This window comes from Brachyistius frenatus, unplaced genomic scaffold (assembly GCF_029030835.1).
Source record: "Brachyistius frenatus isolate BFR_SWC_R1_liver_20210118 unplaced genomic scaffold, ASM2903083v1 Contig_237, whole genome shotgun sequence".
In the NCBI taxonomy this organism is placed as follows: domain Eukaryota; kingdom Metazoa; phylum Chordata; class Actinopteri; family Embiotocidae; genus Brachyistius; species Brachyistius frenatus.
Window position 1 is genome coordinate 285,490 of NW_027210836.1, and position 25,573 is coordinate 311,062.

The 25,573-nt window shown below is 49.9% G+C and overlaps 2 protein-coding genes and 1 long non-coding RNA gene across 3 annotated transcripts; 2 read left to right on the plus strand and 1 right to left on the minus strand.

Moving 5' to 3' along the window:
• The first annotated feature begins 234 nt into the window (after nt 1–234).
• pogzb (pogo transposable element derived with ZNF domain b) lies at nt 235–12,731 on the plus strand. The gene is made up of 19 exons (XM_069720295.1): nt 235–317; nt 1,581–1,696; nt 1,802–1,882; nt 2,040–2,278; nt 2,397–2,484; nt 2,573–2,755; nt 2,830–2,943; nt 3,041–3,242; nt 3,347–3,498; nt 4,587–4,687; nt 5,254–5,400; nt 5,493–5,627; nt 5,717–5,919; nt 5,997–6,146; nt 6,272–6,331; nt 6,442–6,554; nt 7,323–8,954; nt 9,038–9,074; nt 9,232–12,731. Exons 2-19 carry the CDS (start codon nt 1,585–1,587, stop codon nt 11,102–11,104), a joined length of 5,622 nt encoding a protein of 1,873 aa, XP_069576396.1. The 5' UTR covers nt 235–317; nt 1,581–1,584; the 3' UTR covers nt 11,105–12,731.
• Nucleotides 12,732–13,216: 485 nt separating this feature from the next.
• Nucleotides 13,217–25,514, plus strand: selenbp1 (selenium binding protein 1). The gene is made up of 12 exons (XM_069720300.1): nt 13,217–13,281; nt 15,560–15,613; nt 16,320–16,432; nt 17,083–17,268; nt 22,366–22,486; nt 22,568–22,750; nt 22,958–23,139; nt 23,263–23,341; nt 23,445–23,566; nt 23,653–23,745; nt 23,861–23,979; nt 24,598–25,514. Exons 1-12 carry the CDS (start codon nt 13,278–13,280, stop codon nt 24,758–24,760), a joined length of 1,419 nt encoding a protein of 472 aa, XP_069576401.1. The 5' UTR covers nt 13,217–13,277; the 3' UTR covers nt 24,761–25,514.
• LOC138633832 (uncharacterized) lies at nt 19,630–20,565 on the minus strand. Its single transcript, XR_011311918.1, has 3 exons — nt 20,546–20,565; nt 19,856–19,879; nt 19,630–19,685 (listed from the first exon to the last, which is right to left on the minus strand). It is a non-coding gene; the product is annotated as an uncharacterized lncRNA (long non-coding RNA).
• Nucleotides 25,515–25,573: the final 59 nt, after the last annotated feature.

Below are 25,573 nucleotides of genomic sequence, written 5' to 3' on the forward strand. Positions count from 1 at the left end.
TGAGCTGTTGTTGGGTTTCTTTGTTCCGCCGCGGCTGGTGTCGCCGTCGGTCCGGTTTACCGGAGCTTCACCGGCAGCCGCGGAGCTTTTTCTTCATCACCTCCAACCTGAAAACCCGCAGCGCTCCGCAGACGCACCGGCCAATGAGCGGCGGCGCTGTCTGAAAGGGAAGTGACGTACACTCCGTGTGGGCCAATCATCGGTTCTGAAACGGACAGAGGGAGAAAGGCCCGCCCCCTGCCTGTCGAACCGGAGCGCTCCTGGAGAAGAACCGTGCGAACCCGTCCGAGAGCTGCTCCGTCCCGCTCCACCGGCAGGTAAGACCAGCCCGGTCCGGTCCGGCTCGGCTTCACACGCAGAACCGAACCGCTGGGGTCACGCGGGCGTGCAGTTGGCGCGTGGTGTGTCACAGCTCGTTGTTGCCGGCCGGGCGGTACAAACAGACGGGGAAGCGCGTGCTGCCGGGCTCTCAGTCCCGGTCTGGGTTCGCGGTGACCCGGGTTCAGCTTGAACTGGTTGGACTGGGACCCTCTTCTGGTTCCGTAGCCGCCCGGACTGGAAGTTTCCGTCCCCCGGGACAGACACTCTTCAGTCGGGTTCGAGAAGCAAAGAGCCCGGAGTGCATCTGGAGGAGGCTGCAGCGCCCCCAGCGGCCGCAGCCGGCAGCACACACAATAATATTCTACTGAGGCGTTTGTAATAAAAACCGTATTTAACTGCGGGTTCTGAAGAGTTCTGTTTAAATGTCTTAAATTTAGGCTCCTAACATCTTTTTGTTTTGTTCATTTGTACAAAAATCTTTCTTTAATGTGACAAAAATCTTTATGTTCTGTTGACAGAAATAAAACAAATCATGTCACATATATTATTACAGGAAACCCTTTTTATTTACCAGTAAATACTCGGATACTACAACAGCAGAATATAAAAAAATATTATGAAGAAAACTGCCTTTAATTGAACATGAAATTAAATCTCTACTTAGATTTTCAAGATAACAGTAAATCTAGAACAAAAAGTCTGGAACTATTTTCAGAAATTTATATTATATATATTTTGTTGTTCATTTTCAGGTACAAATTTATTATTATTTTTTTTTTCTTGTTTCAGATTCACAGATGTGAGAATTTTCTGTGTTTTTTTTGTTGTTAATTGGCTAAATCATTTATCAAGTAAAATAATAGTCAGATTAATTGATCATTAGAAATTCTGCAATGCAAATAAAACTTTCTGCATCCAGAAAGCTACAGAATGTTTTACATGATCATACATTACATTATTAGATCGCTATAACAGACTTTTGATGTTCTGCAAATAACCTCACATTTAATCAAATGATTTTGATTTAAATCTGTGACGTGACGACAGATGAAGGCTCGATGTAACAAACAGGAGACTGAAGATAAAAATACAGCGACAAAATTTTGAAAAATGACCAGAAGGTGGCGACGTCGCGCTGTTAGTCTCGAAGCTGCTGGCTCTTTAAAACATTTAAAGTATCTGCAGCTCTTCTGTTTAATGAAGTTCATGTGATGAAGTCAAAAGCTCACCTTCTTAGGTTTCTCTTGTGGTTTCCATAGCAACATGGAGACAGAGTTGTTTATGGAGTGCGAGGAGGAGGAGCTGGAGCCATGGCAACAGGTGGACGACAGCGTGGAGGAAGACGACGTGGACTTTATGGACTACTGCGAACCAGGTGAGACACACACACAGGTTTGTTCTTCTATCAGTGTGGGGACCGGCAGTAACATGATGCACTCTGACGACCCTCGAACACTAAACAGTCTGTCTGTTTCTGTAGTGGAGGATTCTCTGTCTCCTCTTCCTGCCTCTGAGACTCCGCCCCCCAGGACTCCCCCACCAATCACACCTGCACCTACAGGTACCCGAGTTTAGACGGCGTCAAAGAGACAAAAGACGACTTCAGAGACGTTCTCTTGCTGAACCAGAAACAGGAAGTCACATTTTCACCTTTTTGTAGAAACTAATTGCCCCATCAGAGCTTCAGGTGATCGTTTTTGTTTTGTTTTTGTTCTCAGCTTCGCCGCCTGTGCAGATCGTCTCCTCCTCCGTCATCGTGCCTCCTCTTTCCACCGTCATCACCACCACCTCCTCCTTTTCCCCCCGCCTCTCCACCACCCCCTCTCATGCCGCCCCGGCCCACCACCTGATGGCTCAGGGAACGCCCCTCATCCTGACGCAGACGGCGAGCGGGACATTTCTCGTCCCGGCCCCCCACGGGACGGGCGGCGCCCACCCCTTCCTCCTCACCACGCAGGTATGGGAATCAAACGCACCCTCTGCTCTGCTGTGAGACGGTTTGTTTGTATCATTTTCCAGGGAAATAAATATGTTTACTTTTAGGTTCTGTGATGTCACCGTGTTTGTCTCCGCAGGGTTTCCCGGTGCAGACGATGGCCGGCACTCCTCTGCTGCTGAACCTGCAGCCGGGTCAGACGGTCCAGCCGCTCACGCTGATCCAATGTAGGCCGACTGGAGATCGATCGCTGAGGAACGCCTGGTTATTGATCCCAGCCGATAACTGATCAGTCTCCGTTTCCTTTTCCCGCAGCCTCGTCGCTGGGTCAGCTGATCCGGCCCAGCGTGGGCGTGTCCCCGGTGCTCCCTCAGGGCCACGCCCTCCAGGCCAGAACGTCCCATGCCACCTCAGGAGGCCCCGCCCAGCCAGGCTCCGCGTTCACCGCCATGCAGCTTCCCGCCACGCTGACCATCCGCACCAGCACGCCGGGAACCGGTGAGCCTCCGGACGCACCGGGAGGAGGTTCTCTCACACCTGCTCAGACTGACCGATGTCTTGTTTTCTTCCAGTGAACCTCCAGATGACACAGGTGAGCGGCGCCAACTCCCTAAAGCTGGGGGCGTCGCCCGCCCTCCCCTCCGGCTCCGCCAACGGACTCACCAGAGTCGCTTCCTTCAGCTGCGGTAAAAAGACGTTCGCCGACACTTTAAATTCACGACACGTATGTTTAAACACGCGCACGTCGACGATTACATGAGCGGTTCTCACCTGGTCCGACAGCTCCCGCCCCCACCGTCGTCATGACGTCCGGCGGGACCTCGGCGTCGACCTCCGACTCCTCCCGGGTGGTGATGAGCGTGGAGGAGTTCTACTACGGGACGTTCGAAGGTGACCTGAGTCTGAGGAGGCCACCGCCGCTGGGAATCAAAACCTGCACCTTCACCTGCCAGATCTGCTCGCGCCACGCCGAGAACAACCTGAGGTGGGGGGGGCACCGTCGAGCACTTGAACTTACCTGGACGGCCTTTGGTTGCACCTTGGTTGCAGGTGCAGCGGCCTCCTGTGTTCACCTCTGTGTGTCTGCAGGTTGATGCAACACATGCTGCAGCACTCGGAGCTGATCGGAGGAGGAAGCGCCGATGAGAAGAACTGCTGCCGCTTCTGCTACCGACAGTTCTCGTCTCCGGTTCAGCTGCAGAGTCACCAGGAGCAGGTGCACGGCGCCGCCGGATCCTCCTGTAAGGACCACACCTGCTCACACACCTGAACACTACATGCCGACTGTGTTTCCTGGATTTGTTGCCGTTACCTGGGACGGACCGCTCTCCACCTGGGTCTCGGTTTGGACTTGTTGTCGGTGACCTCATCAGATTAGAACCATTGTTGAATTCATCCTTGATTTCAGGACGTACCCGACCTGAAGAGAAGTTACTGATGTTGATTTGAGACGTGTGATGTCTTTGTTTTGAATCGACCTTTCTTGCTCTGGAACTGGAATCCTAACCATCCTTTTTATTCTTTGGTCTTTATACCAAAGTTTATTGTTTTGAATGAGATCTTAAGTCCAAGCACACCTGTGGTGACTTGGGACCTTATTCGGTTCTCACCTGTATTTACTTGAATTGGGCTTGGGACTTACCTGTGTTCATTTGGGAATATCCTGACTTGGTTCTTATCTGTCTTGACTTGGTTCTTATCTGTCTTGAGTTGGTTCTTATCTGTCTTGAGTTGGTTCTTATCTGTCTTGAGTTGGTTCTTATCTGTCTTGACTTGGTTCTTATCTGTCTTGAGTTGGTTCTTATCTGTCTTGACTTGGTTCTTGTCTGTTTTGACTTGGTTCTTATCTGTCTTGACATGGTTCTTATCTGTCTTGAGTTGGTTCTTATCTGTCTTGACTTGGTTATTATCTGTCTTGACTTGGTTATTATCTGTCTTGAGTTGGTTCTTGTCTGTCTTGAGTTGGTTCTTATCTGTCTTGACTTGGTTCTTATCTGTCTTCAGTTGGTTCTTATCTGTCTTGAGTTGGTTCTTACATGTCTTGAGTTGGTTCTTATCTGTCTTGAGTTGGTTCTTACATGTCTTGACTTGGTTCTTATCTGTCTTGACATGGTTCTTACATGTCTTGAGTTGGTTCTTATCTGTCTTGACTTGGTTCTTATCTGTCTTGACTTGGTTCTTATCTGTCTTGAGTTGGTTCTTATCTGTCTTGACTTGATTCTTGTCTGTCTTGACTTGGTTCTTATCTGTCTTGAGTTGGTTCTTATCTGTCTTGAGTTGGCTCTTACATGTCTTGAGTTGGGACATCTGTTCTCTCTTGTTCTTTCAGGTATGTGTCGTATATGCGAGTGGGCGTTTGAGAACGAGCCGGCCTTCTTAAATCACATGAAGTCCAACCACAAACCGGGTGAGATGCCCTACGTCTGCCAGGTGAGTCTGACCTCTGACCTCCTGTTGGTGCTTATCCTCAGCTTTTCTGTATCAAAGACCGCGTCTGGTGAAAATATAAATTTTAACCTTGTCAGGTTGATGTTTTTTTATGCGAGAAGACTTCCCATAAAAATGTTCGTAGTCTGTAGTTCTTAGAAGTGCTTTAAACTGCAGTACCACTGGGGCCACTAGAGGCTGGCTCCAAAAATACACCCCTTAGCTCTAATAGACTCCCATTCAGAAAGCATCAACTGCTCTCCTGAAATAAAAAGTCAATAAATGTTTTTTAAAGTTTAAGGGCGTGTCCAGTTTGATTGACAGGCCTGGGATGCAATCAGGTTGCCTGAATAGATGGGCGGAGCATCGTGTCCTTGAGCAAAGGTGTCGAGTTACATCTGAGCACCTTTAAATCTCCAAGAATTATTTTTTTTCTGATTTGAACAAAAGCAACTTGTAGATTTGCAGCATTGATGAGCAGAGATGAGTTTTTGGAGGTGTGACCGACGACAGGATTTCAGGTGTGACCGACGACAGGATCTCAGGTATGACCACCACTTTGCTTGCAGGTGTGTTCGTACCGTTCGTCCTTCTACTCCGACGTCTTGCAGCACTTCGCCAGCTTCCACCGAGACTCTCGCTTCCTGCTGTGTGTCTTCTGCCTGAAAGTGACCAGAAATCCTGTCACCTACCAGCAGCACCTGCTGAGACACCCGGTGAGTAAACAACACATCCTGTAGTTTCTTTTTTAATGGATTGATCTTTTATTTTGAAACTTCTCCTCTCTCTTTCTTCCTGTGTCTCTCAGAAAAACCAGGCTTTCCACTGTAACAGGTGTCGTCTCCAGTTCGTCTTCCTGAAGGACAAACTGCAGCACAAAGTGGAAAACCACCGCAGCTTCGTCCGACCTCCCAAGCTGGAGGGGCTGCCCCCGGGGTCAAAGGTCAGCCTGCTCACTCCTCGGCACGCCGACCTGGCGCGGCGTTCTTTTTTTAAATTATTATTATTATTATTGATCCATTTTGTCTCCAGGTGACGATCAGGACCTTCAGGAAGATCAGGTCACCGATGACATCATCGGGGAGCCACGTCCTCCAGAGCCCCGCCTCCCTCATCCAGCCAATCAAAATCAAAACGGAGCAGCAGAAGTCTCCGACCCAGAGAAACCCGGCGGCGTCCAGATCGCCGCGTTCCCCGACCAAGAGGCAGACGGGCCGCAGAGGCCCAGTCAACAGGTGAGACGGTCCAGTTCTGGAGGTTCTGGTGGTTCTGGTAGATGTTCTCTGGGTGACGGTTCCCGCCCCCCCCACAGGTTGTGGTCGTACCACGGAGACAAGCTGCTGTGTTTGGAGTGCGGAACCGACGCCGCCGACTTCTCGGCCCACTACCCGACCCACGTCCACTGCCTGCTGTGTCCCTACAGCAGCTGCTGCTCACGAGCCTACGCGGCCCACATGATCCAGTAAGACCACCGCGGGGGGTCCCAGTACTGCAATCTTCTTTTATTTATTGATTATTTATTAATTTAGTTTTGTTTCTGTCAGACTGATTGATAATTGTTAATTATTGGTGTTCCTGTGATTGCAGCCATCACGTGCCGCGCTCCAAAGACAAAGTCCTCCCTCTGCACCGCCTGCCTCCTCCGTGGTGAGAATCTGTCTTATTGACCGCTTATTGATCCGATCGGTAAACATCAGACGTTGGATGTGTTGTTTCTCCTCCTCCTCATGTTGTTGTTGTTGTGTCTCCTCCTTCAGTCCGTTCCTCCTGCAGTGCTCTCAGTGTGACTTCAGTCCTCAGACCGCCGATCAGATGGCCGACCACCTGGTGATCAACCCGGAGCACCACAGTGCCATCTGCGGCACCAGGAGTAAGACAGCAACACAACAACAACAACACAACAACAACTGATGTCGAGCTTAGACCGAAATCAAAATGATGAACTGCGGTGGTTTAATGATTAAATGATTGACGTGAGTAAAAGCACGAACAGATGACGCATCCTGGATTAAAACAAAATAGCTGCTGATGGATTCTTGTGTCCTCGCCTCACCTTAAATCAAACATTTCCTGGAGTGAGTCTGGACATGACTCCTCCCTCCTCCCCCGTCGCTCCGCTGCTCTGACGGCTTCCAGCTGTTCAGCCAAAGTAAATAAATCTGACCCCGAAAGAAGGTTCAGAGTCTGCTTCTGAGAAACGGGCGTACGGACGGACGGACGGACGGACAGACGGGTGGGGTCATCTCGAACAATGTGTTCATCTCGAACAATGTGTTTATTTTGAACAATGTGTTTATACATCACATGAAGTTCAGGAATTATAATTTCCAACATCACCAGCGTCAAACATTCCTGAAGCAGCAGACAGGAAAAATAACTGCGTCAAACATTTTTATTTTGAAGGTCTTCTTATTTCCTGCAAACTTTTCCTCCTTAAAATCAGCTGATATTTCCTTCATAGTTTGGGTTGAATCTTAAAGATAAAAATGTTTGACATTTATTTTCTCCTGCAGAAAAATGTTTTGATACTTGAAATGTTAGGAACCCGACAGCAGATCCTCTTCATGCCAAAGAACCATAAACAGCTGATGGTCGTTTTATTTCCGTATTTATAACTCGTCTCTTCTTTTCTGTTCAGCCTACGTTGAACCCGACATCCAGATCCGCCACACTGAAGCGCAGCGATCCTCCGAAGACCAGAACGAGGACTCGCCGGACCCGTCGTGGATGTCGGCGGATCGTTGGAAGCAACCGGAAGACGGTTCGGCGTCCGCCGTCTTCCGGTTCCTGCAGAGCGGCGGACCTCAACACACCGCGGCCAAGAACAGCGACGCCATCGACTTCTTCAACCTGCTCTTCCCCTCGGCGCTCGTGGAGCTCATCACCAACGAGACCAACGCCCACGCCAAGACCTGCCACTTCCTGGGATCCCTCAGTCCGGACTGGGTGCCCGTCACCCCGCACGAGGTCAAAGGCTTCATCGGCCTGGTGGTTCTGATGGGCATCCAGAACCTCCCCGACCCGTCGCACTATTGGTCCTGGAGTCACTACGACAACAGCTACACCTTCTACAGAGCCATGAGCTTCAAGCGCTTCCGGCAGATTGCCGCCAATATCCGTATGGGCAGCTTCGTCACGGACGAGTACCGCGGCGCCAAGAACCCCGGCGACTCGCTGCACATCTTCCGGCCGATGCTGGACGTCCTGAGCCGGGCCATGTGGGACGCCTACCGGCCCAACTGCTGCCTGACCATCGACAGGGCGCTGCTGCCGAGTCCAGAGGCGGCGGGCTGCCGCACCAAGAGGAGGCCGAAGACCCAGCCGCAGGTGTGGCTGCTCTGCGACTCCAAGTCGGGCTACTGCCACCGCTTCTTCATCCAGGTGGGGGAGAAGGCGGGCCGGGAGCCGGGCTTCACCGTGGTGCCGGAGCTGGTCAAAGGTCTGGAGGACAGATACCACCAGCTCTACCTGGCCAGCTCGCTGACGTCCGTCCCTCTCGTGCAGAAGCTCCTGGATGAGGGCGTCTACGCCTCCAGCTCCTTCCCTCCACCCAACGCCATCCTGCCCCGAGAGCTGTGGGACGAAGGCCGGCTGGAGAAACCCGGAGACTTCCTGCAGAGACAGTTCGGCCCCCTGCTGGCCACTCGCTGGAGGGACACCAAAGAAATGGGCTGTCTGTCCACTAATGCCTCTCCGGGTAAACCGGACACCGTGTGGAGGAGGTCTCAGACCAAAGTGGGAGGGCTGGACCCGATGGACCGGCCCATGGCCTTCCGCCTCCTGCAGGAGAACATGCGAGGCGTCGACATCTGCAAACAGCTGATCGCCTGCAACCCGCTGGGAGGGATCCCGCTGGACCGGCAGTGGCGCAGCCTCTTCTGGTTCCTGGTGAACCTGAGCATCGTCAACGCCTTCATCGTGCTGCGGGAGAGCCGCAAGGACAACCCGCCCGCCTGGGTGCAAGACGGCCTCTTCACGCAGGTCAGCTTCCGCAAGCGTTTGGGCAACCAGCTGGCCAAGTGCGCCCAGACGTCCTGCGAGACGCTGGAGATCGCCAGCTCCCGCGGGATGAGGAGGGGTCCGGCAGACGAGCCGCTCAAGCAGAGACACAGGATGGCGAAGATCAGCGGCATCTCCAAGCGGTGCAGGAACTGCAACCTAAACAACGTCCGCCACGAGAGCGTGTACGGATGCTTCATCTGTAAAGTCAACCTGTGCAAGAAGCCGAGCTGCTTCTGGGAATTTCACGGCCTGTCGCCTCTGAAAAAAGGTCGGTGCTAAATACAAAGGAAGCTGGTTTATTACCGCAGAAAACTTTACACGAAATAAGATGTGTTTGGTGTTTTTTCACAGGACCAACCAAAGTTGGATTTCTCAAGCACAGAATCAGGTAATCAGTTCGTTACATGATTCTTCTGTGATTATGGTTGAAATGAGTCCGATTTGAATGAAACTTACTTTGTGTTGAGGTTTTGTCAAGAGTTTGTTGCTGTTGGTCTTATTTCGACCGTAACATTTGACCGATGACTGTTTTTGTTTTGCTGCAGCGGAAAAGTGGAGTTTGAGGAGGTGGACGAGTCGATGGGTCCAGTGGAGGACTTGGACTTCTCCGACGACGAGTTATTGGACGATCTGGACGATGTCGAAGAAACCGACGATATGAATGAAGAAACTATCAAAGATGTGAAACGTCCGGTGTCGACGCCGAACGTCCAACCGGCGACCGTCTCTTCAACCTCTAAGGAGCGGGAGGATTTCCTGACCGCCCGTCAGCTGAGGATCGCCCTGTTCGCTCTGTGCGACGGACTCCGGCCGGCCTCGAGGGTTTTTTCCACCGAGACGCGGCTCATCCGTTCCTGGCTGAAAGAGGCCAGGAAGCGTTCGAGGCGAACCGAGCGGGACCCGAAAGCCCATGGCGACGGCGGCGGCCGCATGGTGGCCTGGGTGCTGTCCATGCGCGAGCAGCAGCTTCCCATCACGGAGAGCAACCTCTTCCACAAAGCATCGACGCTCAAGAAGAAAGGCGGCTTCGACGACTCCTTCCGCATCTCGTACGACTGGGCGGTGAGCTTCCTGCTGAGGCAGCGGTTGGGCGTTCGCAGCGTCGGCAGGGCCGCGTTGCTCGCTCACGTCCTGCCTCCGTCGCTGGAGACCGCCGTCGAGTCCTTCAGGGAGTTCACCCGGAAGGTGATCCGGGTCCACGAGCTGTCGGACAGAACTGTAGCCGCCATGGACGAGCTGTGTCTCTTTGTGGACTTGAGGTTGGCGCAGGACAAGGCGCACCGCTCGGAGGCCCTGGAGCTCACGGGCTCGTTACCGCTGGTCACGGTTTACCTGACGGCGCTGGCCGACGGCACCGTGCTGCCCTCGCTGGTGGTGGCCAACCGGAAGCTGCCTGACAAAGTCCTGCCGGAGTTCGTCCTGCTTGAGGCGAGTCCAGAGGGTCTGCTGGTTGAAGAGGCCTTGGACCTCTGGACTAAAAAGGTTTGGCTCCAGCACGTGTCGGGTCCGGTTCAGCACAGTAAGTCGCTCCTGGTCTTGGACCGGCACCGGGAACACATGGGAGATCAGTACCTGACCTTCATCAGCGGGTTGGGAACCCTGCCGGCGGTGATTCCCGGAGGTTTCTCGTTCCGCCTTCAGCCGCTGGAGGTTTGCGTGAAGCCGGTGCTGCAGCGCTTCCTGCTGGCGCGCTGGGTGAAGTTCGTCAACGGGGATCCGAAGGAGCTGGAGGAGACGGTACCCCAACAACTCCAAGCGAACGTGGCCCAGCTGCTGGTCGACTGGGTCGTCGAGGCGCTGACGCACCTCAACAAACTCCAGCGGCTTTGCAAGAAGTCGTTTGACCTGACGGGACTCCTGCCGCGACGCGACCAGGAGAACGAGGAGGCGGACGACCAAACGATGGGTCGGAAACCGGAGGAGATTCAGTCGGACCTCCTCGAGACGCTGACGGAGATCCTGCTGGGTGCCGACGCATTAAAGCCGGACTCACCGGATCAGCTGGAACTAGAGGACGAAGAGGACGTGGAGGAGGAGCGACGAGGGGGAGAAGGACCGGGGGCATCAGAGGAGAAGCAGGAGGACGGAAAAGACGAAGGGAAAGAGGACAGGAAGGAGACAGAAGAGGACAGGAAGGAGGAAGGAAGGACGGAGGACAAAGAAAACGAAGGAGAGGAGACGACGAAAGAGGAGGAGGAAAGCAGGAAGGACGGTGAGGAGAAAGAGGAGGACGGGGAGGAGGAGGCGAAGACGACAGAGGAAGACAGCGAGGAGGAGGCGAAGGAGACAGAGGATGCAAGCAAGGAGAGACGGGAGACCAGGATCGTGATCGGAGAGGAGGTCGGGGACGAGTGGAAGATCACGGTGAAGAGCCGGACTGAAGGTGTCGAGGCGGATGACAGGATGGACGAAAGCTGAGGACGGACGCAGTGACGGTCCTCAGTGTCTCCGAGTCACCCCTCCCCCTCTTAAAGACATCCAACGGGACGTTTCTGTGATTTACTAAAAACTTACCGGACAGTTTGGGGTTCGGATGTCCAAGCGGACTGCCGGAGCTCAAATGCACCTTTCCTGGAGTGACTTGAAGCTCCGCTCTGGGTTTAAGGTGCCGTGGGGGGAAAGATATGGTACCGGGCCAGAACTACAGCCGGACCCGTGAATACAGTGACTTGTTTAAGAGCTGAACTTGTTGCGTAAAACTGGTTTTTAGAGACACGACGGAGGTTCTGAGCAGCAACCTGGTGGACGAAAGAGGAACTGCGACAGCTCCACACACTGCGGCTGGTCTACGGTCGTCGTCAGGACGTTATTCACGTTAACATAAAACCAGCCGTCGCTGATTTTTACAGACAGAGGCAGAAACATGCAACTTTCATCTGACCGTTACTGATTTTTTTTAAGGTGGTGTTAAAGGGTTGTTATGAAATATCAACGCAAATAAAACAAGACTTTTTTTTTTTCTGTCAGTTTGTTTTTGTTTTTCCAGACCAGCCAATCAGGATCCACATCCTCGACCCGACTAAGAAAATATCCAACAAGAGGGAAAGTCTGCAGTTTAAAATTTCAATACTTCTTTTCTGCTCCTCATGAGTGACCCGACTCTTGGCTGGCACCTGCAGGCCACAACCTCAACTACACCAGAAAATCACCAACCAAAACCCACAAGTAGCCGCTGAACTTTGAGTTAAATTATTTTAAAAAAATACAGGAAAGATATTTGTGACATTTTTAATGCTGAGACATCGTTTAAAACTGGATGTGACATCAGAGCTTTTAGGTGCATTACTGCCACCTATTGATGGGAGTAACGCATTACAACCAGGCGCCGGTAAAAACGGGAAATCAGGAAAAATAATAATCGCATATACTACGAGTTTTCAAATATTTTTGTGACTATTTGAATATTTGAAAATCAATGCAGCCGGTAGCCTTTTTTGTTTTCTGGCATTTTTCTGAATTTTTTTACAACTGACCAAATTCCAGTTAAATATTTTGTCTACTTTTCCTTCTTTTTTTTTTTCTTCTTCTTCTACATTGTTTAATAAGTGATGATACGCTGCCTCCACTTCCGGTAACTTCCTGTTTGTACTGAGGCCTTGGACCTCAGGTCAGCTTCCTTAAAGCCTGGTTGTAACATGTTCTTCTGGCAAACAGCTTTCAGGTGCATTACCGCCACCTACTGGCCCACTGACGGTATTTAAAAATATAAGTTGCAGGGCAAACCTAACAGAAAACTGACAAAAACTGTTGAGTGCCCAGTTTTGTTTTTGAATGTTGTTGGATGCTGGAAGCTGATTGGCTGCTCTGGAACATGTTAGTAATGATGGAAGCAGACTGACCTGCTGATGACGAATGATTCCTGTTGTTGTCGTGACGACACTGAAGGTCACGTTTGATCTGAAACCTGCCGTCCGTCTGTAGATGATGATGAAGACGACGTTCGCCTGGTGAGGTTGAGACTCCTACAGAGGAGGTGTTGCTGTGTCGGTGCTGCTGTACAGAAGACTTTAAATAATGTTCCTCATGAATAAAATGGGAATCTTCAGATTTGGATTCTTTTCTTTTTTTACGTGCCTGAAAATCTCTTTGAAGTCTTTAAGCAGCTGTTTTTTATTTTCAACATTTTCACCTGCACAGATTCTGTCTTTGTGTTTGTGTTTGTGCAGATCTCCTAACTGACTTCTGTCCAGAACCAGCCTAAGAACCGGCCTGAAACTGGTCCAGAACCAGCCTAAGAACCGGCCTGAAACTGGTCCAGAACCAGCCTAAGAACCGGTCTGAAACTGGTCCAGAACCAGCCAAAGAACCGGTCTGAAACTGGTCCAGAACCAGCCAAAGAACCGGTCTGAAACTGGTCCAGAACCAATTCAGACACTTGAATCTGTTAATGGTGACGTTGACCAGTAAAACTGGACTCTAAAGAGTTAACTTGGAGGTTATTCAAAGAGCGTGGAAGCCCCACCCCTCTTCTGTGATTGGCTCTTTCCTCATCTACACACAGCGAAGCCCCTCCCTCCTATGTTTTTACAACTGTTCTGGCCTGAGAGAGCCCAGACTGCCTGAGAACAGGACCAGCAGGATCAGATCAGACATGGGTGAGTTCTTTTTTAATTTGTCTTTCATCACCTTTCCATCACTTCTGCAGCTTCTGTTTGTCTCAGCTGCTTAAACGTGAGGTTTTTCTCATGGAGTCTGGTGGGGCTGAGCTGCGGCTCTCCGGTTGGTGACCTTTGCTCCGTTTCTCGTTGCTCTCTCTCCCACCAGCTCACTCAAAACAAGTAAAGCTGCAGTGCCTAATATTTTTCAGGCTGTTTGCACAAAATAAATTCAACTTTCTGAGACTCTTCATGAAGCTGTTTCTTCTTCTGAACTTCAGGGTTTTACTTGTAGCAAGGTGTTTTCACAGCGTCATACTGGTACTTTCATAACTGCTCCACCATTACATCTGCATTCAAGCAAGTGAAGACAAATCTGTCACCGGTTGTGAAGTATTTTTGTCACATTAAGGCCTGTTGCTAGGGCTTTCTGAGTGGTTGCTAGGGGTGCAGCAGGTGGTTGGGATTTTCAAAGTGATTGTTTATGCTTTTAATTTACTGGATGTAAATTCAATAATTCATAATTGAGTTTAAACAACTTTTTTTTTAATCAGCATGTTGGTGTGTTCAAGGACATTTAGAAAAACTGTGATTTTTCAGGTTTATACAAGACGGCTTACATCAGAGATGATTTACATAAGAGAGGAGACATCAAAGTCACAAAGAAATATAAAAAGACACGAAACCCATAAGAGAAGGAAATCAATCTGAGGCTGAAATAGTTCTGAATATTAATCAATATGCAGATTAATTGATGAATAATTTATACAAGTTTTATTAGTAAAAAATGTCAGTCTACAGTGTTTGAGGTGACATCTTTCCCCACAGATTTTTTTTTTGGCAACTTTCCTTTCAAAGTAAATGAAATAACAGTTTAAAGTTTATCAAAGTAGTTGCTAATTATTCATATTATTGATTATTTTATAATTAAAATAAGCTGATGGTTCAATAATAACGTCAAAACACGTTGAACGTAAAAGGAACCCCATCAAGAACCCTGGAATCTTCAGAGGAACCGTTCAAGTCTATTGGCCGGATGTTCAGCAGTGTTTTTTCCCAGCTGGACCCTGAAGGCACCACAGTGGAAACCTCACTTGAAGAGGACCACGTCCCTTTATCTGGGTCGTCCCTTTATCTGGGTCGTCCCTTTATCTGGGTCGGTGTGCCAGCTCAACAAGCAGCGACAATAGACACTCGATCCGATTCAGATTTTAGGATAATGATGAGCTGGTCACTGAACGGACACGTGCCGAATGGAAGAGCCTCACCTGTCGACAGGTGACTGGGGGGGGAGTCACCTGAACGCATCTTTCTGTTTAACAGGAAAACCTGGAAGAAGATTAAAATGACAGAAAAGCGAATGGAGTTTGGTCAGTGATCAATAATGACATCAGAGCTGCAGAAAAAACAGCGGCCTGTTCCTTTAAACTGTGTGTGTGTGTGTGGGGGGGGGGGGTTACGTAACGCTGTTCTCCCAGGTTACACCAGAACTCATGAACCCTCATTAAACTGGAGCTGCTTTGACGTTTTTATTCCAGCTGATTTGGTGATTTGTGGACTTTTTTTTTTGTTCTTCATTTGTATCTGTAGATAAAAGAGAGTTCGGACCGGTCGGACGTGGACTCTGATCAGAGTTCGGACCGGTCGGTACTGCAGCGGTTAAACATTGTAGCTGGTGAAACCTTGAATAACATGTCAGGTGGTTACTGAGTAACGCCTGTGGCAGCGTGTACGGTGGCTCCCTGAGGACAAAATACCACAATGAAATAATAACCACTGAAAACGCTGTGACTTCCCTCAGTGACACCAACCTGATTCTAGTTCTGATTCTAGTTCTGATTCTGGTTCTAGTTCTGGTTCTGGTTCTAGACCAGCTGAAAGACTTTTCGAGCCTCCATCAGCTGCAGGAAGTCGTAACTCCTCTTTCTCCCGACAGTTTGTAAAATCTTCTGGCTTCACGTTGCTGCACATCTGCTTCGTGTGCTTCCAGCTGTCGCCGAGGGAACCACAGATTCATCTGTAGTTTTATCATTATTTTTTAATATCCGACCTGATTCTGAAGGAACAAAACTCAAGTTTCATCTGCATAGAAAGTCCCGTAGATACAAACAGGATGTTTCAGAGTTGAAACACGGACCGTCAGCAGTAAAAACGTTGAGGAAGCAGGTCAGAGGTTAAAAACATACAGACAGGAAATGGACTGAGTGTGAAATACTCAAACACAAAGGGGTTGGGCTGGGTTGGTGACCTTTGACCTGTCGTTGTTGTCTCTCTCCAGCCAACTGTTCAGGATGTGGACCGGGATACCGCAGCCCGAGGGACGCCATGAAGGGTGAGACGACGGCTTCCTGTCTGCGGCGTCAAGTCAGCAGTTAACGTTTTAAAACATCATTTAACCAAGAAGAGCTGGTCTGACCCGGTCTCACCCGGTCTGACCCGGTCTGACCCGGTCTCACCCGGTCTGACCAGTCGGCACCAACCATGAGTCCAAATGAACATTATATAACAAACACTGGTCTGTCAGTCAGTTATTCATTCACTGTTTACAGTTCAGGACCAGTTGAACTAGTTTGAACCAGTTGAACTAGTTTGGACCAGTTTGGTTTCTGGGTCAGTCACATGATCACTTCACCTCGCTGCAGGTTAAACTGCAGCGCTGGTTTAAGTCTGGACCTGCTGAGTTCTGGAGAATCCACCTGATCTCCTGTAGAGGTTGAACTTAAACCTGCTTCAGACCAGGTTGAACTGAGGTTTAAATTAAACCGGTAGAAAACCAGGTTTCACTAAAATCAAAATTAGGAGACATTTTATGTTTCAGATCATTTCATTAGTTCCTAAAATCTTGAAACAGGTTTATTTTTCTAAAGCAGAACCATCGGTTTCTATTCTGCTGATTTTTAATGAACGAGAGTTTCTGATGAACGTAAATCAAATTCAAACGTCAGAAACTAAATAAAGATTCTTTTAAATCCTCGTTTCTCTGAGAAACGGTTGAATTTCAAACATTCATGTTGAGTTTTTATGATTTTCCTGTGAAGGTCCTCGTGAGGAGATCGTTTATCTGCCGTGTATCTACCGCAACACGGCAACCCTGAAACCCGACTACCTGGCAACCGTCGACGTCCAGCCGGAGTCACCCACCTACTGCCAGGTACCTCCTCCTCCTCTTCGTTGTCCTCCTCCTCCTCTCCGTCCTCCTCCTCTTCGTCCTCCTCCTCCTCTCCGTCCTCGTCCTCTTCGTTGTCCTCCTCCTCCTCCTCCTCCTCCTCCTCCTCCTCCTCCTCCTCCTCTTCCACCTTCTACTCTTTGTCCTCCTTGTCCTCCTCCTCTTCCTCCTCTTCCACCTCCCACTCTTCCTCCTCTTCCTCGTCCTCCTCTTCCACCTCCCACTGTTCCTCCTCCTCTTCCTCTTCCTCCTCTTCCACCTCCCACTCTTCCTCCTCCTCTTCCTCTTCCTCCTCTTCCACCTCCTATTCTTCCTCCTTCTCATTCTCCTCATCCTCCTCTTCTTCCTCCTCCTTCTCCTCTAATATCACTTTAATTCTTGTCTTTCTTCTTCCATCAGTTTCCTGCTGCATCCGTTTCCCTCTCAGATGTTTCGCCATCTTTTCCTCTTCCTCTTCATCATCTTCATCTTCCTTCAGGTTTTATCTTTCTCGTTGAATCTTTTCTTAAATTATCTTCTAAATCACTAAAAGTGTTTCCTGTAATTTCTTTCCATATTTCGTAGACGAGTCCTCAGAGCAGGTTAAGTTTGTCTATACCTGCGAGGTCGTGACCTTTGACCTCTGCCCCCCGCAGGTGATCCACCGGCTGCCGATGCCGAACCTGCGTGACGAGCTGCATCACTCGGGCTGGAACGCCTGCAGCAGCTGCTTCGACGACGCCTCCAAGACCAGAAACCGGATGATCCTGCCGTCACTCATCTCCTCCAGAATCTACGTGGTCGACGTCGGCACGAATCCCAGAGCGCCGAAAATCCACAAGGTCACGTGACCTGCTGCTCCTACTGTAACGTACATCTAACGCACCCTCGTAGGGCTGCTGGTGCCCTGCCTCCACCTCATCCTCTACTTCATCCTCCACCTCATCCACCACCTCATCCTCCACTTCATCCTCCACCTCATCCACCACCTCATCCTCCACCTCATACTTCCACCTCATCCTCCACTTCATCCTCCACCTCATCCACCACCTCATCCTCCACTTCATCCTCCACCTCATCCACCACCTCATCCTCCACTTCATCCTCCACCTCATCCACCACCTCATCCACCACCTCATCCTCCACTTCATCCTCCACCTCATCCACCACCTCATCCACCGCCTCATCCTCCACTTCATCCTCCACCTCATCCTCCACTTCATCCTCCACCTCATCCACCACCTCATCCTCCACCTCATACTTCCACCTCATCCTCCACTTCATCCTCCACTTCATCCTCCACTTCATCCTCCACCTCATCCTCCACTTCATCCTCCACCTCATCCTCCACTTCATCCTCCACCTCATCCACCACCTCATACTTCCACCTCATCCTCCACTTCATCCTCCACTTCATCCTCCACCTCATCCTCCACTTCATCCTCCACCTCATCCACCACCTCATCCTCCACTTCATCCTCCACCTCATCCTCCATTTCATCCTCCACTTCATCCTCCACCTCATCCTCCACTTCATCCTCCACCTCATCCTCCACTTCATCCTCCACCTTATCCTCCACTTCATCCTCCACCTCATCCACCACCTCATCCTCCACCTCATACTTCCACCTCATCCTCCACTTCATCCTCCACTTCATCCTCCACCTCATCCTCCACTTCATCCTCCACTTCATCCTCCACCTCATCCTCCACTTCATCCTCCACCTCATCCTCCACTTCATCCTCCACCTCATCCACCACCTCATCCTCCACCTCATCCTCCACTTCATCCACCACCTCATCCACCGCCTCATCCTCCACTTCATCCTCCACCTCATCCTCCATTTCATCCTCCACCTCATCCACCACCTCATCCTCCACCTCATACTTCCACCTCATCCTCCACTTCATCCTCCACTTCATCCTCCACCTCATCCTCCACCTCATCCACCACCTCATCCACCACCTCATCCTCCACCTTATCCACCACCTCATCCACCACCTCATCCACCACCTCATCCTCCACCTTATCCTCCACCTCATCCTCCACCTCATCCACCACCTCATCCACCACCTCATCCTCCACCTCATCCACCACCTCATCCACCACCTTATCCTCCACCTCATCCACCACCTCATCCTCCACCTCATCCACCACCTCATCCTCCACCTCATCCTCCACTTCATCCTCCACCTCATCCTCCACCTTATCCTCCACCTCATCCACCACCTCATCCTCCACCTCATACTTCCACCTCATCCTCCACCTTATCCTCCACCTCATCCTCCACCTCATCCACCACTTCATCCTCCACCTCATCCTCCACCTCATACTTCCACCTCATCCACCACCTCATCCTCCACCTCATCCTCCACTTCATCCACCACCTCATCCACCGCCTCATCCTCCACTTCATCCTCCACCTCATCCTCCATTTCATCCTCCACCTCATCCACCACCTCATCCTCCACCTCATACTTCCACCTCATCCTCCACTTCATCCTCCACTTCATCCTCCACCTCATCCTCCACCTCATCCACCACCTCATCCACCACCTCATCCTCCACCTTATCCACCACCTCATCCACCACCTCATCCACCACCTCATCCTCCACCTTATCCTCCACCTCATCCTCCACCTCATCCACCACCTCATCCACCACCTCATCCTCCACCTCATCCACCACCTCATCCACCACCTCATCCTCCACCTCATCCACCACCTCATCCACCACCTTATCCTCCACCTCATCCACCACCTCATCCTCCACCTCATCCACCACCTCATCCTCCACCTCATCCTCCACTTCATCCTCCACCTCATCCTCCACCTTATCCTCCACCTCATCCACCACCTCATCCTCCACCTCATACTTCCACCTCATCCTCCACCTTATCCTCCACCTCATCCTCCACCTCATCCACCACTTCATCCTCCACCTCATCCTCCACCTCATACTTCCACCTCATCCTCCACCTTATCCTCCACCTCAGCCTCCACCTCATACTTCCACCTCATCCTCCACCTCATCCTCCACCTTATCCTCCACCTCATCCACCACCTCATCCTCCACCTCATACTTTCACCTCATACTTCCACCTCATCCTCCACTTCATCCTCCACCTCATCCACCACCTCATACTTCCACCTCATCCTCCACCTCATCCTCCACTTCATCCTCCACCTCATCCTCCACTTCATCCTCCACCTCATCCACCACCTCATCCACCACCTCATCCTCCACTTCATCCTCCACCTCATCCTCCACCTTATCCTCCACCTCATCCACCACCTCATCCTCCACCTCATACTTCCACCTCATCCTCCACCTTATCCTCCACCTCATCCTCCACCTCATCCACCACTTCATCCTCCACCTCATCCTCCACCTCATACTTCCACCTCATCCACCACCTCATCCTCCACCTCATCCTCCACTTCATCCACCACCTCATCCACCGCCTCATCCTCCACTTCATCCTCCACCTCATCCTCCATTTCATCCTCCACCTCATCCACCACCTCATCCTCCACCTCATACTTCCACCTCATCCTCCACTTCATCCTCCACTTCATCCTCCACCTCATCCTCATCCTCATCCTACCTAAAAAAAATAAAAAAAAAAAAAAATAAAAAAAAATTTCCCCTCGGGGATTAATAAAGTATATACCTACCTACCTACCTACCTACCACCTTATCCACCACCTCATCCACCACCTCATCCACCACCTCATCCTCCACCTTATCCTCCACCTCATCCTCCACCTCATCCACCACCTCATCCTCCACCTCATCCACCACCTCATCCACCACCTCATCCTCCACCTCATCCACCACCTCATCCACCACCTTATCCTCCACCTCATCCACCACCTCATCCTCCACCTCATCCACCACCTCATCCTCCACCTCATCCTCCACTTCATCCTCCACCTCATCCTCCACCTTATCCTCCACCTCATCCACCACCTCATCCACCACCTCATCCTCCACCTCATCCACCACCTCATCCTCCACCTCATCCACCACTTCATCCTCCACCTCATCCTCCACCTCATACTTCCACCTCATCCTCCACCTTATCCTCCACCTCAGCCTCCACCTCATACTTCCACCTCATCCTCCACCTCATCCTCCACCTTATCCTCCACCTCATCCACCACCTCATCCTCCACCTCATACTTTCACCTCATACTTCCACCTCATCCTCCACCTTATCCTCCACCTTATCCTCCACCTCAGCCTCCACCTCATACTTCCACCTCATCCTCCACCTCATCCTCCACCTCGTCCTCCACCTCATCCACCACTTCATCGTCCACCTCATACTTCCACCTCATCCTCCACCTTATCCTCCACCTCATCCACCACCTCATCCTCCACCTCATACTTCCACCTCATCCACCACCTCATCCTCCACCTCATCCTCCACCTCATCCACCACTTCATCCTCCACCTCATCCGCCACCTCATCCTCCACCTCATACTTCCACCTCATCCTCCACCTCATCCTCCACCTCATCCTCCACCTCATCCTCCACCTCATCCACCACTTCATCCTCCAGACTCATCCAGTCTGTTTCTTCACATCATTCAAACTGACTCCATGGTAACGGGGTCAAGGTTCAGGTTTTAGGACTGGGTCTTAAATGTTTTCACATCGTCATGGAGACCACGGACATCCACCTGGATCCAACGATCCTGTTTGAAGCCTCTTTAACTTGAATTTCTGAGCGTTCGCTGCTGGTATAAAAAAAAATCGGAGAAATGAGTCCTTCGGGTTTTCTGTCAAAGAGCCAGTAAATGAACTAACAGTGACAAACAGCGTATAGGAGGAGGAGGAGGAAGGAGGAGGAAGGAGGAGGAAGGAGGTTCAATCTAAGTTCATTCAGGCTGACAATCGTTCTCCCAGCTGTTCTGCTGTTGTTGCGGGAAATGAAGAATCTGCTGGCTTCAGCGAGTCTGATGAAGTAATCAGAACATAAACATGTGAGGCCGCCGGGTCGCCTCGTTATCGTCCCGGTTCAGCTCACAGAAAAAAGGTGGTGGGTTCCCGTCCTGCTAAAACTCAGGGATGTATCAGGTCCGATCTCACTGAGGATCTCGGTTCTGATTCAAGAAAATCTCAATTCAGAAACACAGAGTTCTGGTTTCTGTTCCATGAAGACAGTCAGTAGTAGAAGGTTCTGGTTCTGATCCAAAGGGACTCTCAGTCCTGCAAAGTGTAGCATTCATAGACCGTATAAAAGAGTTCGTAGCTTCAGGTCTGTAAAATGGTTCTGGTCCAGAAGTGTCTTCAGCTGCAGTACCAGCGAGTGCCACTAGAGGTCGGCTCCAAAAAGCCTCCGGCTCCATAGACTCCCATTCAACTTCTCTCATCAAATCCAAAGTGAATAAAATGTGTCCATCAGTTATCTCGGTGTTGTTAGCTAAAGTCACTCCTTCTTCTTAGTTTTCTGGAGGTCCATCTGAAAATAATCCCTCATTCATTAGAAAAGAAGATTCAAGAAGACCTGTTTTTGGGGGCGTGTCTGTTTGATTGACAGGCCTGTGGTGCAGTCAGGTTACAGCTATCGGTGGGCGGGACGTAGTATCGTCAGGTTTCCGATCAGATCGGTCAGATCCACCTCTGGCTCCTCCCCCAGCTCGTCCAAATATGGTCACTTCCTGCTCCAAACCGCTCCGAACTAACAAAGATGGTGACGGACAGAATCTGAACTGGAGGATTCATAACATTCACAAACCAACGATGACATCACTGATGGATGATGACATCACTGATTGTTGAATATTCGTAGCGTCACAGTTCTCGGTTCTGATCCCAGTAAGTCTGGTGATCAGTATAACCTGGTGTGATTTTTATTTTACTTGTTGCTTTTATTTTGAAAGGTTCTTGATGGGTAAAGATGTGGTTTCCTGTTTTGTTTTCCTCCAGATGGTCGAGCCGGTCGATCTGTTCTTTAAGTGCGGCCTGGCGAACCCTCACACCAGCCACTGTCTGGGCAACGGGCAGATCATGATCAGCTGTATGGGAGATCCTTCTGGGAACGGCAAAGGTAAGACAATGCTCCTCCTCTTCCTCTTCCACCTCCTCCTCCTCCTTCTCCTCCCTCCTCAGTTCTAACGTGTTCTCTCAGGTGGTTTTGCTCTGCTGGACGGTGAGACGTTCGAGGTCGTCGGTAATTGGGAGCTTCCGGGTGAAGCGGCGCCGTTCGGCTACGACTTCTGGTACCAACCTCGACACAACGTGATGATCAGCAGCGAATGGGGAGCTCCGAAAGCTCTGGTGGACGGTTTTAACCCCGCCCACGTCAAAGAAGGTGAGTCAGCGGGATCATTATTGACGTCCTGCGACCTCCGACCCGGTTCTAAGTTCTGCTCCCAGTAAACCAGCGTTGGTACCAGGTGGCCTTCCGGTGAGACTCCGGTACCTCAAAGGTCCATTCAGAGACTTCTCGATTCGGATCTCAGCACCGCCGGGTATCTGACCCGGACTCACACCGGGTTCACTATGGTTCTGTTTCCAGGCCAGTACGGAACCGCCCTCCATGTCTGGGACTGGACCACCCACAGGAAGCTGCAGACCCTGGAGCTGGGCGAAGAGGGCGCCATTCCTCTGGAGGTCCGGTTCCTCCACGACCCGGACGCCACCGAGGGCTACGTGGGATGTGCTCTGAGGGGGTCCGTCTTCAGGTTCTACAAAACACCAGTCAGTACCGCAAGGTTCTGGTTCTAATAAGACTCCAGTCAGAACCATAAGGTTCTGGTTCTAATAAGACTCCAGTCAGAACCACGAGGTTCTGATCCGTAATGTTGGGTCTCTGTGTCTCAGAAGGGCGACTGGGCAGCTGAGAAGGTCATCGGGGTTCCATGCAAGAAGGTGGAGGGATGGATGCTGCCGGAGATGCCCAGTGAGTCTGTCTGCTCTGTCTGTCTGACCTCTGACCTGTCTGTCTGACCTCTGACCTGTCTGTCTGTCTCTCTGTCCTGTTTCTCTGACCTGTCTGTCTGCAGGCCTCATCACGGACATCCTGATCTCATTGGATGACCGTTTTCTCTACTTCAGTAATTGGCTGCACGGTGACATCAGACAGTATGACATCACAGACCGGAGGAACCCACGATTGGTCGGCCAGGTCAGATGTTTACACACCTGTCGGGTGACGACGGTCAACAGGCGACACCTCACAGGTGCGACAGCTCACCTGTCTGTCTCTTCCAGGTGTTCCTGGGTGGAAGTACCGTCAGTGACGGACCGGTCAGAGTTCTGGAGGACCCGGAGAAGCAGCAGCAGCCTCGTCCCCGCATCATCCAGGTACCACAGACAGGAAGCAGTGAGACAGGAAGCTGAGACAAGACACAGTGAAACAGGAAGCAGTGAGACAGGAGGTCTCTCTCACTTGTCTGTCTCTCACCTGTCTGTCTCTCAGGGGAGGCGTGTCTGTGGAGGTCCTCAGATGTTGCAGCTCAGTCTGGACGGACGGAGACTTTACGTGACGACGTCTCTGTACAGCGGTTGGGACAAACAGTTTTACCCCGACATGCTCAGGTATCGGTCCTCTGGTCCTCTGGTCCTCTGGTCCTCTGGCTCTGCCCCGTTTAATGGTCCTCTGGCTCCGCCCCCTTTAACGTAGCAGGTTTTTATTTGCTTGTTTTGATGAAAATTCCTGATTTTGACAGTTTTTTGTCACAAAATTACAAAGCAATTTGCAAAGTTTTCGATTATTTTGTTCGTAAAAACATAAAAAAAATATTTTCTATGAAAATATACATCCTTAAATATTTAAGTTCTCATGTTTTTGTTTGATTTTATGAACTTAAAAAAACCATCATGGGGCTGAAAAACCTCCACAACAGACAATCTGTGACGTGCCCCTTCAAAATAAGAGCTTTAAACACATCCTATTAACTCTACAGATCTCTCAGCTGGAGGTCTGAATATAGAAACAAATGGTAAAGTTTTGTTGATAAAGTTTTATTTTGTGCTGCAATTCCTTTCAGCTTCTGTTCAAAAACTTTATTGCAGAGAAATCGCAGGAATAATTAAAAAAAAAATTTGGTTGAATTATTGTGATTTCCAAAAGTCTAAAAGTATGCGGACAGAACTGCTGTTTACTGGACCCGTGTTTGTCCACATACTTTTCCTGACGTGTGTGTGTGCTCTCAGAGAGGGGTCGCTGATGATGCAGATCGACGTGGACTCCGTTGGCGGCGGTCTCTCCCTGAACGAGGACTTCCTGGTGGACTTCGGTAAAGAGCCCGACGGCCCGGTTCTGGCCCACGAGCTGCGGTACCCTGGTGGAGACTGCACCTCCGACATCTGGCTGTAATGACCTACGACTGTCAGAACCGCTCTGCTTTTATTCACATTAATTCAGAGCCTCTTGTCGATTTTTCAAAATAAAATAACAATTATAACATATGAAACACAATTAAAAAATTAAAAAATAAAAAAAAACAGGACAGAAGCAGGTTTAAAGTAAAATGTTTTTGTCCTTTTCCGATTTCAAAAACATTAAGTTCAGTTTAATGCTGAAAGTAAAAACATAAATGAATCAAACTTCTGGACATTTCATACTGAATTTATAAAATAAAAAGTTCATTTGGGAAAACAATTTAAGAATTTTCTGGAAACAGTCATTCTTGTTGCTCTAAAATTATGTTTTGGTGAAAGAAAATGTTTTATATGCATGTAAATGTCTTTTAATGTCAGCTGGAATAAAACTAAAGAAGGGAAGATAGAGACCTGTTTTTAAATCCCTGCAGTTTATTTCAGACGGAGGAGTTTGTTCATGCATCTGTTTGTTACCTGTCTGTTTGTTTGGTATTTCCGGTATTTTTACTTTTCTGACTTTAATCTTCCTCTGATGTTTTCCTGAAGAAGATGAAAATCTCTATCTTTAAACTGCTGGAGTCAAAAATATACAACGAAAATAGCAGCTTTGGTCCTTTTTTGTTGGTTAATAATTGTTCTGTCTCCTTGTTTAATGTTTAAACTGAACCGGGTTTCACTGGAGAAAACTGGCTGCAGGTGTTTCTGAATATTTTGAGTTTGACATCATTAAATCATTGATCATTAAACAATCATTTAAGTTTCAGTTAATTTAACTTGGAAGTAATTTAATTGATGAACATGTTGCTTT

Coding starts and splice junctions, on each gene's coding strand:
- pogzb (XM_069720295.1), top strand. CDS start 1,585: ATGGAGACAGAGTTGTTTATGGAGTGCGAGGAGGAGGAGCTGGAGCCA. Junction 1,883..2,039: donor AATCACACCTGCACCTACAG/GTACCCGAGTTT, acceptor TTTTGTTCTCAG/CTTCGCCGCCTGTGCAGATC. Junction 6,147..6,271: donor TACGCGGCCCACATGATCCA/GTAAGACCACCG, acceptor CTGTGATTGCAG/CCATCACGTGCCGCGCTCCA.
- selenbp1 (XM_069720300.1), top strand. Junction 15,614..16,319: donor CCCGAGGGACGCCATGAAGG/GTGAGACGACGG, acceptor TTTCCTGTGAAG/GTCCTCGTGAGGAGATCGTT. Junction 23,746..23,860: donor CTCGTCCCCGCATCATCCAG/GTACCACAGACA, acceptor TCTGTCTCTCAG/GGGAGGCGTGTCTGTGGAGG.